At 33.2% G+C, this 17,877-nt stretch overlaps 1 protein-coding gene and 1 long non-coding RNA gene across 2 annotated transcripts; both read left to right on the top strand.

The window, feature by feature from the left end:
• The first annotated feature begins 340 nt into the window (after positions 1 to 340).
• LOC145731749 (uncharacterized) lies at positions 341 to 11,843 on the top strand. Its single transcript, XR_014178865.1, has 3 exons — positions 341 to 408; positions 542 to 729; positions 10,781 to 11,843. It is a non-coding gene; the product is annotated as an uncharacterized LOC145731749 (long non-coding RNA).
• A 5,045-nt stretch (positions 11,844 to 16,888) lies between these two features.
• LOC145731648 (uncharacterized) lies at positions 16,889 to 17,448 on the top strand. The gene is made up of 2 exons (XM_081983526.1): positions 16,889 to 16,967; positions 17,080 to 17,448. Exon 2 carries the CDS (start codon positions 17,080 to 17,082, stop codon positions 17,416 to 17,418), a length of 339 nt encoding a protein of 112 aa, XP_081839652.1. The 5' UTR covers positions 16,889 to 16,967; the 3' UTR covers positions 17,419 to 17,448.
• The last annotated feature ends 429 nt before the right edge of the window (positions 17,449 to 17,877 follow it).

Genomic DNA, 17,877 nt, shown 5'->3' with positions numbered 1-17,877 from the left:
TGCTCTGTTTCTGCCTCAATCCGACTCGTAGGACCAAAATGTTGAATCCAAAGGCTAGACCCAGTATTTTCTCTCTTCTTTTTAGTTGTGATTAAATAAAAGTGGACTGTATATCATTTTTTTGATTATTTTATTCAACACACCAACAATGGTCAAACCACATGCTTTTTAGACAAAATATATGTATCTCCGACCGGAATCTGTCGAAAAACACACTTCTAAAAACAATGTCACTTTTGTTTGGTTAAGTTCACGTCCACTTGCTCTTCGGCTGTCACCCTTTTCTTCTCCTCTTCTTTCGCGACTGAACAACAAAATCTAACAATTTAATTGGTGAAGATTATACACTAAAATCAAGTAAATGTATATTTTTGATTGACATAATGGATACAACAGCTGCTGGCCCAGGTAAGATTACAATGACAATTTCATACCTAACCTATGTAATAAACCATGCTAATGCTGATGCATCATTACTATACATTTTTGTAAAAAACATTTTTAAGGGTGGTTCTAGTAACTAATTCGGCTAGTCTTACAGATCTGCAACTGGTATATGCTGCATACATCACTACTTTTCCATGTGGATGAAAAAGCACAACTTTTATGAAGAAAGTGACTACATTTCCCAGGGACTGCAATCAAGTCAAGTTGAAGAAGAAAAATTGTGTGCAATATATTAAACTATCTACATTAGGTACAACAGTGGATTAAAAAGCAAGTTTTAAGGTGAGTTAACTGTTTTAAAGCTAGATTTGTAGTTCTAATTCCGCAAGAAGTAAGCAGCAAGCAGTAGTAGCCATGTCAATTCATAGTTCGACTTTAGTAAGAAGGAAATAACATAACCCCAAAGTCTTATAAACCATCAAAATTTTATTTATTATCTTGTGGGTTGTCATTTTTGGGCAAAAGCAAAAGAAAGTATTTGTCAAATGATATTCCAAAATCTATGAATGGGGGTAAAGACCAGTAGTCTATGATGGAAGCAGTAAGGAGCAAGGTAAGAAATGAAAATGATTCATTTCTTGCTGCTTACTGCTTGCGGTTAATGTGGCTTGCACTTATTTGTCAAACTATGAATTAGAGTGTTACAAGTATATTATTTATTTTTACTACAGCTTACTGATTACTTCTTCTTGCGGAACTAGAACTATGAATCCAGTTTAATGATAGTAACATTAACAAAAATAAAAAACAATACAGTTTTCATTTTACCTTTAACACAATAATCATCATTGTACACTAACACTTAGTTTTTTGGTAGGTTAGAATATGTCCAAAGTCATAAACACATCTATGCTATCTAATTTAACATAACTTGAAAAGTATTTTGCCGGGTTTCATGGTTGGCAAGTTTTGGACAGAGTGGTTTAAACCATTGGTTTTAACCCGGTTAAAACTGCCCTGGTCAAATTTGTTTTGGAAACTTTAGTGGTCAAAACGGGTCAAAACCAAAAAGTTCAAAATTAAAAAAATATATATATCAAATTGTTTTAATTATTTTTTAAGAAATGTTTTACCTCAAAATATACAAACATTTGTACTCAAAATAAAAAAAAAATTATTTTAAACAAAAAGAAACATTTAAACAACAAAAAGCCAACAAATTATAAACCTGCCTATTATACCTACATCAAGTCATCATTGTCTTCCTACCTTTCAACATTTTTATCTTGTTTTATTTTTAAATTTAACATTCTATATACAGAAATCAGTTTGTTACATTTTTCTACACCTAATTTATATATTTTTTAATTTTTTATTCTAGGAATACATTTTTATTTTGGTTTTAACCAGTTTCAACCATTTTGACCAGTTTTGACCACTGCCCTGGTCGAAATCAAAAAAAGTGGTCATTTGCACATCCCTGCCCGGTTTATACTTTTAAATTTAAAAAATTAATTTGATTTTAATTACATGTAATGCTCGGTTTATACCTCCAAATTAAAAAATTAAATTAAATTTTAATTACATGTAAAATTGAATGAAAATTATTGTTGTTTATACTTTTCAAGATATGCTAAATTAAATGACATAGATGTGTTTTTTGGCTTTGACGTATTTTAGACATATTCTAACCTAAAGAGGGTGAAAAATTCATGAAAAAGTTCAGCTATAAAATAATCATTTGTAAAATTTAAAATATTAACTAATGGATGAAGTTTTCTTTGGCTGTGGTTACCACACTAGTTGGAATCGGTGTATTCTTGACAAAACGATGGAAATGAAATTGGAGATATGGAGTAAGACTGATAAACAGGGAATGAAGGAAAAAACAAATCAAGTTTCACATTTTATCACAACGAAGGTTTCAAGAATTTGCCCTTAGTTTAAAGTTGGCAAACATGTGGCTATAACTTTTTAAATTTAAGTTAAAACTTAACTTAATTTAACTTTTTAGTTTAATTTGTTACTTTGGAGGTATAAACCGGGTGATAAATTTGTCTTTAATGAACATTTACTTTAATTGTTAATTTGGAGGTATAAACCAGACATTGTCCCCTGTTTATACCTCCAAATTAACAATTAAACTATATTTTCGTTATAGTCAATTTAATTTTATCAAAGTTAAAGCTACACATTTGTATATGACATGCTGTACTTAAAATTTACACAAAACTAAAACTAATGTTAACTTAAAAGTCAACGAACTTTCACCATTGGGTGAAATTGAGGCTAATTTGTAAACCCTTTATCACTTTTCGTTGTGATAAAATGTGAAACTTTATTTGTGTTTTTTCTCATTCTCTGTTTATCGGTTTTACTCCATATCTCCAATTTCTTTTTCATCGTTTATCAAAGATACACCAATTCCGATTATTGCGGTAACCACTGCCAAAGAAAACTTCATTCCTTGTTTAATATTTTTAACTTTACAAATGATTATTTTATAGCTAAACTCTTTCACCCTTTTTAGGTTAAAATATGTCTACAATACGTCAAAGTCAAAAACAAATCTATGTCATTTAATTTAGCATTTCTTGAAAATTACAAACCACAATAATTTTCATTCAATTTTACATGTAATTTAAATTAAAATTAATTTTTTAATTTGAAGGTATAAACCGGGCATAAACCGTATAAATTTACATTTATTTTAAATTAAATTAACTTTAATTATTTTTTTTAATTTGGGGGTATAAACCAGGCATTAGTTTTTTTTTAAATAGAACCTTATATATTTTAATACATTTGTAGATACTAGGTAGAATTTTAAAAATTTTTGTGTTGTCTATACTTCAACCTGATAGTTTTCCTCAAGGTTTTACTAATATTTAATTCTTTAAGATATTAGTTTTTACTTTGATATAAAATTGGTTGTATTACCAATTACCATTGTTTGCACAGGGACCACAAATTAGATTTACGCAAATAAATTTGCGTTAGATGCTACAGGGCGTTCAATTTTTTTACAATGTTTTGATTAAAAGTAAAAAAATACCCTAGTTTGCTAAATAAACCATGGGCCAAAGATGTTCCATTATGTATATACAGAGTGTTAAAGTTTGAATAAAAAAAACTAAATTTATTTATTTCTTCAAACCGGTTTCAGATATTTTTATACAACTTTGTAGGTGTCAACTGTCCACGATAAGGCACGTTTTGCAATAAAAAACATAATTTTTAATTTTGCCAGTAGCGTTCAATCAAACACGTTCCTGAATCTTTTTGCAAAAAAAATATGTATACACCACTCTTTTTCCATTAAACGCAAATCAATTTCGAATTCCCCATTCAATTTAGAACAGAAAAGCTATCTAGTAACTTTTCGGTACACCATTCTGTTTTCCAATAAAAATTGAAAATCATAAAAATGTACCCATAAAATCAATACTAAATCGTCGACTGTTTATTTTATTAATCAATATCTAAATTTTTATTAATTTACTTTTTTAAAAAAATTTTTATTCGATAGGAACAAGCAGTAACTTCCTATTTTATCTTTAAAAAACTGAATAAATCAAAATTTTAAAATTGAATAGAGGCGAAATTCGAAAATTTAGTATTAATTGTAATGGTACTTTTGCAGGATTTTTTATTCGAAAACGAGATGACGTACCAAAAAGTTACTAGATACCTTTTCTGTGTTAAATTGAATAAGGAATTCAGAACTGATTTGCATTTTTTGGAAAAACAGTGGCGTACATATTTTTTTGGCAAAAATGGTCAATAACTTGTTTGATTGGACGCCACTGGCAAATATCAAAAATATATTTTTTAATGGCAAAACGAACTTTATCGTTGACACCCAAAAAGTTTTACGAAAATATCTCTTATTGTTTTGATGAAATAAGTAAATTTAGATTTTTTTACCCAAACTTTAACACCCTGTATCTACATAACGAAACATTTTGGACCATGGTTTAGCAAACTAGAGTTATTTTTTGACCTTTAATCACACCCTAAAATATGACGCATTTATCGTGACACTTCCTGTATAACGCATTTACCATGAAACACCGTGTTGACTAATTCAGCTTAAGTAATTTCGACTTTTGTAAATGGAACAGCCTGTGTATTCCTTATTTTTCTGATAGCTTTTACAATTCAACTTTTGTGAAATATGTCATATACCTACCTAATTTAAATGTCTGCGATTTATTTATATGTTTTAACTTTACCTGCATTTTTTGTTATCTTAACTAAACTATAATCTGAAAATTGTCTTTAACAATTCAATTGAACCATAAACATTTTAAATTGTTGTTAATGACATACAAAATTAAAACATTTGTTTTTCTTATCAATTATACAGGGTTATTCACGTTATTCGACACGGAAAATTGTGACTAAAGTATTCACCTTCAACAAACTTTTGATTCTGGAATGGATATAGACCTATTTTAGGTATCTTTTAAAAATATTTTCAAGATGTACCGGTTGTCCCAAATGCAGAAAAAGTATCAAAGTTATATTTTTTCAAATGGAATACCTAGTATTTTATTTGATTTTCAGAATCTACGTTGAAAATAAAAGGTAATGAATGACATTGAGGTTTGGTACGTCTAAACTTTACAGTTTCTCAGATATTCGTTATTTTGTAAAAGTTTAGAACAAATTTTAATGTTGGGACCTACTAAGAGATCAAGTTTTAGGATCCATGGGTGAGAAATTGTCTAGCTCATACAGGATGTCTCAACATTTTTCTCCCAATAATTGCAACCTTTAAACTTTAACAACTTGTCAAAATCAAATTGAACACCACCTATTTTATGATTAAAGTAGATGCAAAATTTAATTATCTATCGAAAATTATTGAGGTCTCCTATGGCTAAATGTTCGCGTTTTCTTGGAAAGTCAATTCATCATTCATTTCTCGAACTCGCACCGATTTTGAGTCATTTTGATACCCTTGAGAAATGACCACAGATTAGCGAATTAGCGAAATTTTTAGGAGTATATCCATTAAGATACTTAATAATGTTGCTGAAGGACTCAAAAACGGACTAGTTGGATGTTAAGTTTAGTTCTAGTAGTTTGTAGTCGAATTGTCGCCGTTTTAAACATTTTTATGAATTATTTTTGTTTGAATGATTTATTTAATTATTTTTATGAATTACTTGTATAGCAAATTTACAAAGTATTAAGCCACTATTTTATTCTAAGCTTTACTTAGATTAGAATGATAGATATGTAATTCGAAAAGATACCAAGTGATCTTTGAACGATATTAAAAATCAGTCAGTCAGCTCTACTTTAGGAAATGTCGATTTATCCAAGAAAACGTTAACAATTAGAGGTATGAAACCTTAATAATTTTCGATAGGTAATTAAGTTTGCATATACTGTAATTGTGGTTCCATTTGATTTTGACAAGTTTATACTACTTCAAAACTTTAGTTTTTGATTAAATAATTTTTTGAGACCCCCTATATGAGCTAGACAATTTATCACTTTTGGATCATAAAACTAATCTGTTATCATCGCCCAAACCAATTTTGGTCAATTAATCTCAAAGGAAGGTTGAATGTTTAAATGTTAATATTTGTTCTACATTTTTACAAATTAAGGAATATCTGAGAAACTGTAAAGTTTAGACCTATCAAACATCAATAAAATTAATTTTTATTTTCAACGTAGATTTTGAAAATAAAGTAATATACCAGGTGTTACATTTGAAAAAACATGACTTTGATACTTTTTCGGCATTTGGGACAACCGGTACATCTTGAAAATATTTTTAAAAGATACCTTCAATAGGTCTATAACTTTTTTGAAAGTGAATAGTTTAGTCACAATCTTCCGTGTCCAAATAAGGTGAATAACCCTGTATAGGGTGGACCATAAGTAATGGGACATAGAGCTACAGCATTACTACTACTATTTTGCAGTAGCTGATAGGAGGCGCCTATCTGCAACTATTTCAGCTGCTTAAAAGTACTTAAACTTTTTTTACGCATCGAAACGGACATATGACTTCAAAATATTATTCTAATATGTTTTCTATTTAAAAAAAATTACTAGTTTTAGATCTTAAATGTTGACCGTTTTCGAGATATTTAATGTTTTAATATTGCATTGCTAATACGGTTAAATGGTTAAAGGGTAAAGTACATTTACGTAATTTATACACGCCTTAAAAAAACTAATTGGTATATCTTTTAGCTAAATCACACAACAAAAAGACTGATAAAAATAAATGAAAAATCCTTACGTATTTTCAGTGAATTTGGTGAAACAACTTACACCACAAACCACTGGAAATTAAAGTATTAACATTAAAAAAAGGTTTCTTTTGGACAACAAGTATTCTACAAAGGCAAAATAAAAACTTACTTTCATAAAATAAATATTTACCAATTTGAAAGTTGCTACATGCAATATCAAAATAGTGGATATCTCAAAAACGGTCAACTTTTAAGCCTTAAAACAAGTATACCTTTTTCACGTAGAAAACATATTAGAATCATATTTTGAAGTCGTGTGTCTGTTTCAGTGGCGTAGAAAAAAAGTATTAGTCCTTTTAAGCAGATAAAAAGCTGCAGGTAGCGCCCCCTATCAGCTACTGCAAATATATGAAACCATCATATTTACCGGCTGTCAAAATCCCCTTATACACATTTTTAGTAATTTATATCAAAATACCTAGATAATATGATAAAAAAACAAGAACAAAATTTCAACTTTCACACCCTGTATCTTTCTTAATATTAACTTTCGGTATAGGACAATTTAGCTAAATCGTTTTATTTTGATGTCTGGAATATGCTGTAACTCTACCAACGGTTGACAACACTTGCATTTTTAGTTTGTCGTAAGCTAGTTATAAACTTAAATTAAACTAAACTTAAACTTAAATTGAAGGTAAAAATTAAAAACCATAAATAAATTGCAATCTTCTCAAATTAGGTACATGACATACGTAAAACCTATCAGACAAAATAAATAATGTACAGGGTGTTCCATTTATAAAAGTCGAAATTTCTTAAACTGAATTAATCAAAATATATTTTAAAATTGAATTGAATGAAAATTGAACGTCCTGTAGCATCTAATGCAATTATTATACGATTTATTTGAATAAATCATTTTTGTCGTTCCTGTAGAACGTTCGTACCAAATATGAGTATTCTACTTTTAGAAACAATGGCAATACAGTCAATTTTACATCATAAAAAGTAATATTTGTATAGAAAAATTAAAAATTAAATAATCTGACATTATTAACAAAAAAGTTTTAAATTGTTATGAAGAATTTAATAGTTATTTAACGAACGAGAGTATTAATGAAAGCGATTAATAATCGAAATGGTTTAACGCAGTCAACGCGTTACTAAAATTGAGATTATTAATCGCTTATTAATATAAAAGTTGGTTACAACATTTTTCCGTCAACTGTAGTTTATAATAAAGGTTTATAATCCTACAAAGTTTTGAAAAAACTGTTCTGTCAGTAATGGTGGATGTCAACTAAAGAATGTGTGTTTATTTCTCTTTGTTTCATACAAATAAAAAAGGATAGAACTATACTATGAGCGTATTTGATTGCCTGATAAGATCATGCATTAAAGTAAAACAATTGAAAAATCATGCATTAATGGAACTCAATATTGAACGATTTTGCATTCGTTATCGTCCATCAAAAAAGGCTGTCAATACAGGGTCGACGGAAAAAATATAAAAAAAAGTATATTTAAAAAAACTAATGTTTTCTGTCATGTCTTTAAGAACCTGTATATCCAAAAGGAATTTTAAACTATAAATATCAATATTCTCTAAAACTTTTGTATTTAACATTATTTTTCTATTTCTCAAATCAAAGGAGATAATCGCCCATTTTACAAACTTTACCCAACTTTTTTCTTTATTAAAATATCGGAGTGAAACAAACATTTTTAAGGCACTTTTTCGATGTGATTTCAGTTTCGTGTTTAGTTTTTAGCTACTGCGTTCAGTTTTCTCAAGAATTGACATAACTTTCTTCTTTTAAATAGAATTCATAATCAAATATAATTTTAAAAAATGTCTATTTTTAATATAATATGTAAGATTCAGGGTGATTCACGCTGATGGTATATTAGAAGTATCTAGAGAATGACTTAATATTTTTCGTTTAAATTTGTAGCCTATCCAAACTCTCTATGTAAAATATTTTGGACTTTGAAGTGTTGCCATATCAGTCGGAAAGAACACCAATTTTTAATTTTCAAATGGAATACACTGTTTCTAATCTAATTTTTGAATTCCTCGCAAGAAGCCTAGTAATTAATGTTAATACTTCGCTATCCTATTCTATTCCCTATCTTGCACCGCTTCTTAGATATTTCATAAAAGTGGTGGATTTGGCAGCAAAATGGTAGTCTAAACATTTATTAAATTTTTAAGTCCTGAAAGGTTTGCTGGTGTGATCTTTTGTCCTCAGTTAGACAATACCACATGGTTGAAAAGCCCAGAGACGAAAAATGTCAAAAATTTACAGGGTGAAAAAAGAACATTAAATTTAGAACAAATCTATGTGTACTCTTCCTCTACCTAACTTCAACCGTTTGTGACTTAATAACAGTTTTTCCTTAAAGTGCGTATAAAATCGTAATACATACTAATCTGAATACGGACCCCTGCTTGTGCTAAAGTTTCAACCAGTTTTGTATTTGACAAATATCTGTCAGAACATGTCGTTATAGAAACGACAACTAGTCATTAAGGCCAAGCAGGTGTCCGTATTCAGATTGGTATGACACGATTGTATGCACCCTTTAAGGAAACACTGTTAATAAGTCAGAAACGGTTGAAGTTAGGTAAAGGAAATGTTTACATGGATTTGTTCTAAGTTTAATATTATTTTATTACAAACCATAAAACACCGATGAATCATTTTAAAAGAAAACGAACTTTTGGCAGTTTTTATATCTGTCTGTAGGTCCGGTAGGTTTTTTTCATTTTCTGTGTCTGGGGTTTCAACCATATGTAGTATTGTCTAACTGAGGACAAAAGGTCACATCGGCAAGCCTTTCAGGACTTGAGAATTTAATTAATGTTTAGACTACCGTTTTGCTGACAAAGCCACCATTTTTATGGAACATCTAGGAACCGGTGCAAAATAGGTATAGGGAAGTATTAAGAATAATTACTAGCCTTCTTGCGAATAATAAAAAAAAGAATAGAAACAGGATGTTTAATTTAAAAGGGAGGAAAAGTGCCACCCGTAAAAGTCTTGCTGTCTAAAGACAGTTTGTCACTTTCTTGACAAATTGACAAACATATCTTTAGTAACAACACCTTCTTCAACCAGGTATTAACATAATATTTAACTGCTGCTTTTAACTATGCGCAAATAACTATTTTCTACGACCTCTATAGAAAATAAAAGTTTTCTCCCTCATTTGAGAGATGAAAATATCACTTTCACTACCTAGGGAGTAATTAGAGAATTTTAAACTAAAGCCTGTCTGAATATTGTGGACTGTCTTTCGTTTGTTATCTGTTGAATAATGATTTATTTAGCATAATGCTATATACAAAAACAATTACATAAGGGTATAAAAAACTTAAAATAAATTTAAAAAATACATAGGCATCACAATATAAAATGTTAAAAACTACAAAAAGTGTTCTCTAATTAATTTTTTAAAATTCTCGAGGTTGCTACAATCTTTAATATGATTCGGCAACATATTAAATTCCTGCAGTCCTTTATATAACATAGAATTATACAATTGACCAGTTTTACACGAATCAGACAATATGTTTAATGACTTTTTCAATTTTTTTATTTGCTTGAGCATCTCATAAAAAGGTTGGTGCAAGTGGATATTCTCTACACATATTACCTTTAAAATTCTACATTTATTGTAAATTAATTTTGCAATGTGGAAAAGTAACTTTACCGCATCCGGTGCGGAAAAGTATTCTTTACCGCACTCAAATAAGTGTGTAAAAGTGCATTTACCGCACCTGAGTAGGAAAGGTTTTTTTCATTATTCTCTCTAGTCTGAAAACTACCTATTTTTTGGTGGATTTGTTTAAAAAATGTACCTTTTCCGTGAGGACGCTGGAAAGTGCCCATTTCCCGTGCGCTGTTTTTAACTGGTGGGTTTTCTCGTACGCTGACAAATACGTGTTTTGCATAAAATCTTTTTTTTTTAAAGTCAGTGAATTTCTGACATTATACGTTAAGTTGTGTGCTAGATTACCATTCAATGTATAATGAATTTTTATACTGATTTTATGCTACAATATAAAATCAAGCTTCAGCTAACATTGGTTAAAACCGAGTTCAAACTTAAAACACATTGACATTTCTTATATTCTCGTGGTAATATTATTTTTTTTGTTTCAGATATTCTCCCGGTGAAGCAAGAAGCAAAAAAAAAAGTCATCCAGGTCAATCTTGGAATTTTTTTTAATTTTAATAATAAACTAAAGATTGGGGCGCGGGTGGTGTGTAGTTTTATTTGCGATTTCGATTTGCTGTTATGCCATATGCAGCATTGTTCTATCCACAATATCTGGCCGAATAATTTTCCTTTAATTTCCAACTAAATGCTGAAGTATTAGAAATATTGTCATTCCTTTAAATGTCAATCTATGCATGGCGAACTGAGTAACTGTGCAGAAGTTGACATTGGGAGTGAACAAGGACCAGCAATCAGTCATTCATATCTATCTAACGTACAATTTATTTTCCAACTGATTAACATCCTACAGCAAATTTAACTTTTTGTGTCTGCTCAGCTCCTATTTATATCGAAGAATTAATGCTAATCACGTGTGTTTTCTAAGAACTATCCATAATGCCCAAACGGCATTTGGACGTCTCGTCTAGCCAACGTTCTATTACCCGACGCAACGTCAGGTACCGACGTTGGGGCGACGGCATTTCTACTCGTATTTGTAGACCCATCAAGGCATTAGCAGTATCCACCCCTCCCATATGTTTGTTATAGTTTTTCACAATTGCCGGACAGTGTACATCTATCTTTGCTTTAGCAGTTTTACTGTACCTTTTCACGGATTCCTTAGGTTCTATACCATATAAAGTGCTACCTAATAGAACCGCTTTATTGTCCACCTATTTTACTATGATTACACCCTTGCCTTTGTCTGTCTTATAATCATATTGACCCCTTCCTTGCTTGAGTAATATTTTGTCTGTTTCGATTGGACATCCAGCAATTCTATTGCTGCGTAATGTTCCTAAACTGTATATATTCATGTTATTCTTCAAGTATGTGAAAAGTGGCAAACTAGCAAAGTAGTTATCAAAGAAGACAGTTGCTTTGTTTGCATCATGAAGGGACTTCGACAAGGCAATGACAATTCCAGCTCCAACACCCATGTCGCATTCAGATTGTGAGAGTTCGTTTCCTGTTCCCTTTAGTTCCCTGAATGTACCGGCACCGGAAACACCCGCGATAACAAAAAATTTGTACCCCCACTTATTAGGCTTACTTTTTATGTATTGCCTAAGATTTCCAGCCCGAGTCCCTTTATAGGAGATCATTGTTTCATCTATGGAATATTGATTTTCGGTATGGTGTCTCCGAAAATTTTGCCTCACTTTTTCAATAAATGGGCGAATCTTGAAATATCTATCTGTGGTATCTTCTGTTATATTATCGTTATTGTTGAAGTGAATGAGCCGTCTTAGACGTTTGAAGCGCTTCACTGGCATCAACTCTGCTATTTGCTCAATTCTAGTGTCACTTGCCCAATAATCTTCATAAGATGGCAGATTTATGACTCCCATAAAAAGCAATATAGAAAAAAATCTGTAATTTCTTTAGGATTGGTGTTAAGGCACCTACCCATTGCTTGGGTGCTGTAGATGTTAGTCTGATCAACAATATCATTTATTATATCTAATGATAGAAATTTTGTGAAGTATTCTAGTGGGTCCAATACTTCACTATTACTAGAAGGCTCAAAAGTTGTATCTCTATTTATATGTGGAATGTCTTCTTTTGTCCAATTGTACGTCGTAGAAGGCGTTTTCTTTTTCCTTTTTGGAGTTGGTTCATTTTCTGGTTTTGACGGAATTTCGCACTCCACTTCAGATTCAGATTCGTCGCTATCTAAAAAGATAATTGTTGACGTGGATATGTAGAATCGTGGATTGGTCGTGAAATTGAATTATATACGAGAGTGGACTGTATTAAAATTGTTTAATTTAAAGTTGAAAAACATACAACAACTAAGTAAATAAAATGCGTGAACGTGTATTGTCTGCATTCGCGAGAGAGAGTAACGCGAGAATTACAACGCTGTCTGTGTGTGTGTCTGGAAGCAGCGCGCGGTGTTGCCACTTTTGTTTAGCACACACAATTAGCACACTAAATGTTTTTGCGTGAACATTGCCGGCTCCGTTGAAAGGCTGGGCGTTTCAAACTCTAATCAGGCGGATGCATTTTTCTCAACATCGCCTTGGTTGCCATTTCCATATAAGTCTTCTTCCAAAACTTCCACTGGTAACGGGCAGATCTTGGATAGGGTCCTCTCTACCACATTTCCACTTGGTAACCGAACGTTTGCCACTCGGATAACTCCATCAGCTCCAGGATGTAGAGTGACAACTCGAGCCATTGCCCACCGTAGGGGCGGAGTGTTTTCGTCCATCAGAACAACCAGACTGCCAAGTTGTAGAGAAGTTGCGCAGTCTTTCTTCCACTTCGTCCTTAATTGTAGGGTGGAAAGATATTCTTTCGACCAACGTTGCCAAAATCTCTGAGTTTTTTTTAGCAAGCAATTTGTATCTTTCCAGGGAAGATATTTTAGCATCCGTAACATTTTCATCAGGCTGGGAGAGTAGAGAGTCGCCGATCAGGAAATGGGACGGGGTTAACGGGGTCAGGTCGCTTATGTCCGTAGAGAGAGGTTGTAACGGTCGAGAGTTGAGGCCAGCCTCAATTTGCACGAGAAGCGTGTACATGTCCTCATAGGATAAGACAGATTCTCCTAGAACTCTTCTGAGGTGAAACTTAGCTGATTTTACGGCCGCCTCCCACAATCCTCCCATGTGAGGGGAACGAGCTGGGATAAATTTCCAGCTAATTTGGTCATCAGCTAGAAACGTAGCAACGGTCTCATTATGTTTCGTGTCATTAAGTAAATTATACAGATCTAGAAAATAGTTATTTGCGCCCACAAAGTTTAATCCATTGTCGGAATGAATGCTAGAAGGTTTGCCTCGTCTGGAAATAAACCTTTTTAGACAATTTAAGAAACTATGTGTCGTTAAGTCCTTAGCGACTTCTATATGCACTGCCCGCGTCGAAAAACAGACAAAAATGCAAATATATTGTCACGTTTAATTTATGAGCCCTTCTGGGTTCGCCAATTAAACTAAAAATACGGTATACACAAATGGATGCACAATACGGTTGTAAACATACAAAAAGTTGACAATTAACAATTGTACTTACATAGTCATAAGCTAAGGACTTAGCTTTTCCTGGCAATGGCTTGGTCACTTCGCGTTTGAATAACTTTGGAGAACGGATTAATTAACTTGATCTTTTCCCGAGGAGAGTCGACATTTCGACTTCTCGGGTCAGCTGGTCGCACTACCGTTGATCGGTTCACACTTATCCTATACTGCTAAAATCGGCGTATTTTATACCCGATTGATCGGCTGACGCAATTTGTTATTGTCGCTTGTTTTTCACATTTCTGCAAAGCAGGTGGTGGTGACTCATCACCGATACGGTGCACTCGGTGCATGACACATTCGGTGCATCGTGATGCGACCTTGCCTCGTGCGCTTAATATTTCGCAATCCTCGAATACTTTTATGTTTCTTAAGTTAATCAGTCCATCTTTCCAATTAACGGATTTTCCATTCGTGACATATGCCTCCGCCCCAGAAAAACTGGTCCCCAGTTTTATATGAACAATAATAAAAACTTTAAACAATAGAAAAAACATATCGTTAACATAAATTCAAAAATTACATGTGTTCATACCAAGGTATTATGATAAATGGTTAGTAGGTTTACATATGTGAGTATTTCATAGTACTCAGTTAAGTTACAATCATTTCTTAATAATAAGTTAGTACTTTCTCCTGCAATTATACATAAACAATATCATGCACTTTTAATCTATTCGGTTCCGGCACTGGCAGAACAAAAATATTGCAACACTGAGAAAAGTTTAATAGAGGCTTAGTCCTATGAGCCAAACTTCGCATTTCACATCACTGAACACCATTGTGATCACTGTTCCATAAATGTTTGTGGTGTGAGTCGATTATTGAATCGATGATTCGGCTTGCTTGGACCTCCGTATCAACGTACAGGCCCATCGGGAGTTCCAACAACAATAATGGCTCATCATAGTTCGCCTCTTTCTTACATAGCCCTCAGTGTTACATGAAATATAAGACAAAAGGTTAGTATGTGCTACTTAAGGCTTAATATGCAATATTATGTCTTATAACAGAATTAATTTGAGCATCACTTGTAACCTCTATTTATTTGTTAGTATGTACGATCCATTTTCCATTAAAAAATAAAAAATGGAACGTGTGAAATTCATTTTCCAAATGCTGTAAAGCAAGGAATCCCGTGTATGCACCGCGTGATCAAAATTAGTCATGTAAACAACGTCGAACTTTTATGTTAGTAGCTCGTTATCAACCAACAAGATTGTCGGGGCGTCGTGTCAGGAATATTCGCCTCTTCAGCGAAACATTTTTTATCACACCTATTAGTTCATGGCGCTAAAAAATAATTGGATTAATTTCATGACTTATACTCGCCATTTGGGGATAATATGACATCATACATTCCAAAATTTTTTTTATTATATACTTTTTTTTATATATCATCCACTTGTGTATATCACGTCTGTATCAACATATGCATATATATATAGCCATTAAAATACAAAACAATAAGAAGGTAACATAAATTAAATTGTAGACCTCATAGCTGCTGATAAGTAGCATATGGCCCCATGTCGTCAAACGGTTCTAATTGCGCGATAAACGGCTGTGTTACCGCGTGTCTAAGAACTTCTTCAGTTTGTTGCTGAATAATGGGCCCCCCTTCTTGCACCTGCGCCAGGTTTTCCGGATTCGGGCATAGTGCCGGATTGCGGTCGACCTGACTTGCGTGTGATCCAGGAGGTCCAAATGCACCTCCAGAAGATGTGCCAGCAGAACTGATTTCTGATGTTTCATCCCTTTCTTGTGTTTGGGGCACTACTGGTACCCGAAACTGATATGTCATATCATTTACATAAGCATGAGGATATGGCGGATGACCTGGTTGACTCAAAAATTGAGTTCTCCCGTACACACATGTAGCACAAGGACATCCTTGCACAAATACATTTTCCCATGCTCGCCAAAAATCCTCAGGTCGATATTGAGGTTGTTGGGGTGATATGCAAATTGCACAATCACATGTCGAAAACGGAGTGCCCCCTTGACGTACTTTTTCGCCAAGTAGAAGTATGGTATACTCCGTATGAATGATCTGAGTCCACAGGCCAAGTAGAGATTTTGTAATCCCCAACAATTGTATTGGTACCACTCGATCAAACTCTCCGTGCAGTTCCCACAAGTGGTACAGTGCCAATTTGTATAAATACAGTTTGGTGTTTATTTCGGTAACACACCTAATGTAAAACAAGAAATTCACAATCCATTCCATGTTTGGCACTTTCGCGAAAATTATAGGTTAACTTCACCCAAGTGTTACTTCACGACCGATTTCTAAAATGACACTGTAAATTGTTGTCCCATTCGGGTTTATTTAAACCAATCTAGTAATTAGTCATTATTCATAACTGCGCGTAGCGATGAATCAAATTTGTCTTATCGCTCGCGAATTAGTTGCTTTCTTTACCAAATGCATAAACAACTATATGGTCAAGGTGATTATTACACCGACAACATCATTATTTATCTTTATTCGTTTGTAGGTACCTACATCACAATAACAATATTCAATGTTTTTATTTCCATTACATGTAACCATTTTTTATCTTATAGGGAAAATTAAACTGATATCTGTTCTTGAATTTTAAGAATTTGCGCAATAAAAATTCAGACGCAGATAACAGAATAAAATCCTTGGGCCCTGTAAAAATAGGTACATAGCTCAATATGTGGAGCCGTACATTATAATTGTTACTTTGTTTAAACATTATGCTTAATTGCATTTTTGCATTTTATGCATTAATCGGTCTGCACTGAACAATGTCTGGTCTCATTAAGATATTATTCCGAACTGGCCAAATCAGCGAATCCCATGGGTTTAAGCATGGTGCACCATTTAACTGTTGGGAAAACATTTCTCTGATAACCTTAACATTTGACAAGTTCATCGCCTGGAAGTAATTTGCTAATTTCAGCATCCTGGCTTTCCGGTGGAGAGGGATCTGAATTGTATTTATACGGTTTTCTTATCACATTCTCCACAGTTCGTCCTCTGACCCAGACGAAACTTTACCGTGCATTTTTGTCGTGTGTTTTATAGTGCATTTATAGTCTTTTGTAGTGCATTGTGTCATTTTTAAAAGTAAGTATAAGTGGTTTTTTTTCCTTTTATTCATCATTTCCATATATTTTTCCTTCCAAAGAAAAATTCTCTTTGTTTCGCTATCCAATGTTAACAATATCTTCCCTTTCAGATGGAACCTGGAAATGAAGTCGACACCGAAAAGGGCCGGGGCCGCGGTGCCCGTCTGATGGCCCTATTGGCTGCCCAGCGGGCCCGACGCACCGTGGGTGCGGCCAGCCTCAAACTGGGGCCTGGAGTGGAAGTTGGTCCTTCTGCGACCAGCGAGGTGGAGGCTCCCCCTCAAGTGGCAGGTGAGGTGGAGGCTCCTCCTGGGGTTCCAGCATCCCCAGAAGACGAGAAAATAGAAGAGGAAGGCGGCGTCAACGACGCCTCAACAGCGGTGGCGCCGCGTTTGGCTGTTGAAGCCATAGGCAGCAATGCCAAAACAGTGAACTTTTATTTTTTTTAAAATAAAGAAAAAGTAAATTATTAACCGAAATGCTTGTATTATTTTTGTTGCGGGGTTCATTCTGGTGTCCATGGGTCATGGTAATGTAAAATTCTGCTTACATGGACCACTTCAGTTTTAGATTTTGGCGAAATGCCCTTTCGTATTTCATAGTCCACATCAGACATTTTCCGGTTTATGTAATAAGGACCAAACCATCTAAGCAGTAATGTTTCACTTTTTCCTACTTTCCTGATAGGGGTGAAAACTTTTACTTGGTCCCCTACTTCAAATTCAACATGGCGGTGTTTACAATCATAACGTAATTTATCTATGTCTTGACGCCGTTTTATATTTTCAACTGCCAAATTTCTGACTGCTAAACCAATGTCTCTAATTTGGTCGCTATTACTACTTTCTAAGGGTGGCAACAAGTTTGCTTCTGTTGGTAAAATAGGTTCACGACCGTACACCAGCATG

This window comes from Ips typographus, linkage group LG7 (assembly GCF_016097725.1).
Source record: "Ips typographus isolate SLU linkage group LG7, UJ_Ityp_2.0, whole genome shotgun sequence".
Taxonomy (NCBI): Eukaryota; Metazoa; Arthropoda; class Insecta; order Coleoptera; family Curculionidae; genus Ips; species Ips typographus.
The sequence above is the reverse complement of the archived record's forward strand: the minus strand, read 5'-3'. Positions and strand labels throughout refer to the sequence as shown.

What these genes read in the sequence shown, in the direction of transcription:
- LOC145731648 (XM_081983526.1), top strand. Translation starts at nt 17,080, where the DNA reads ATGGAACCTGGAAATGAAGTCGACACCGAAAAGGGCCGGGGCCGCGGT.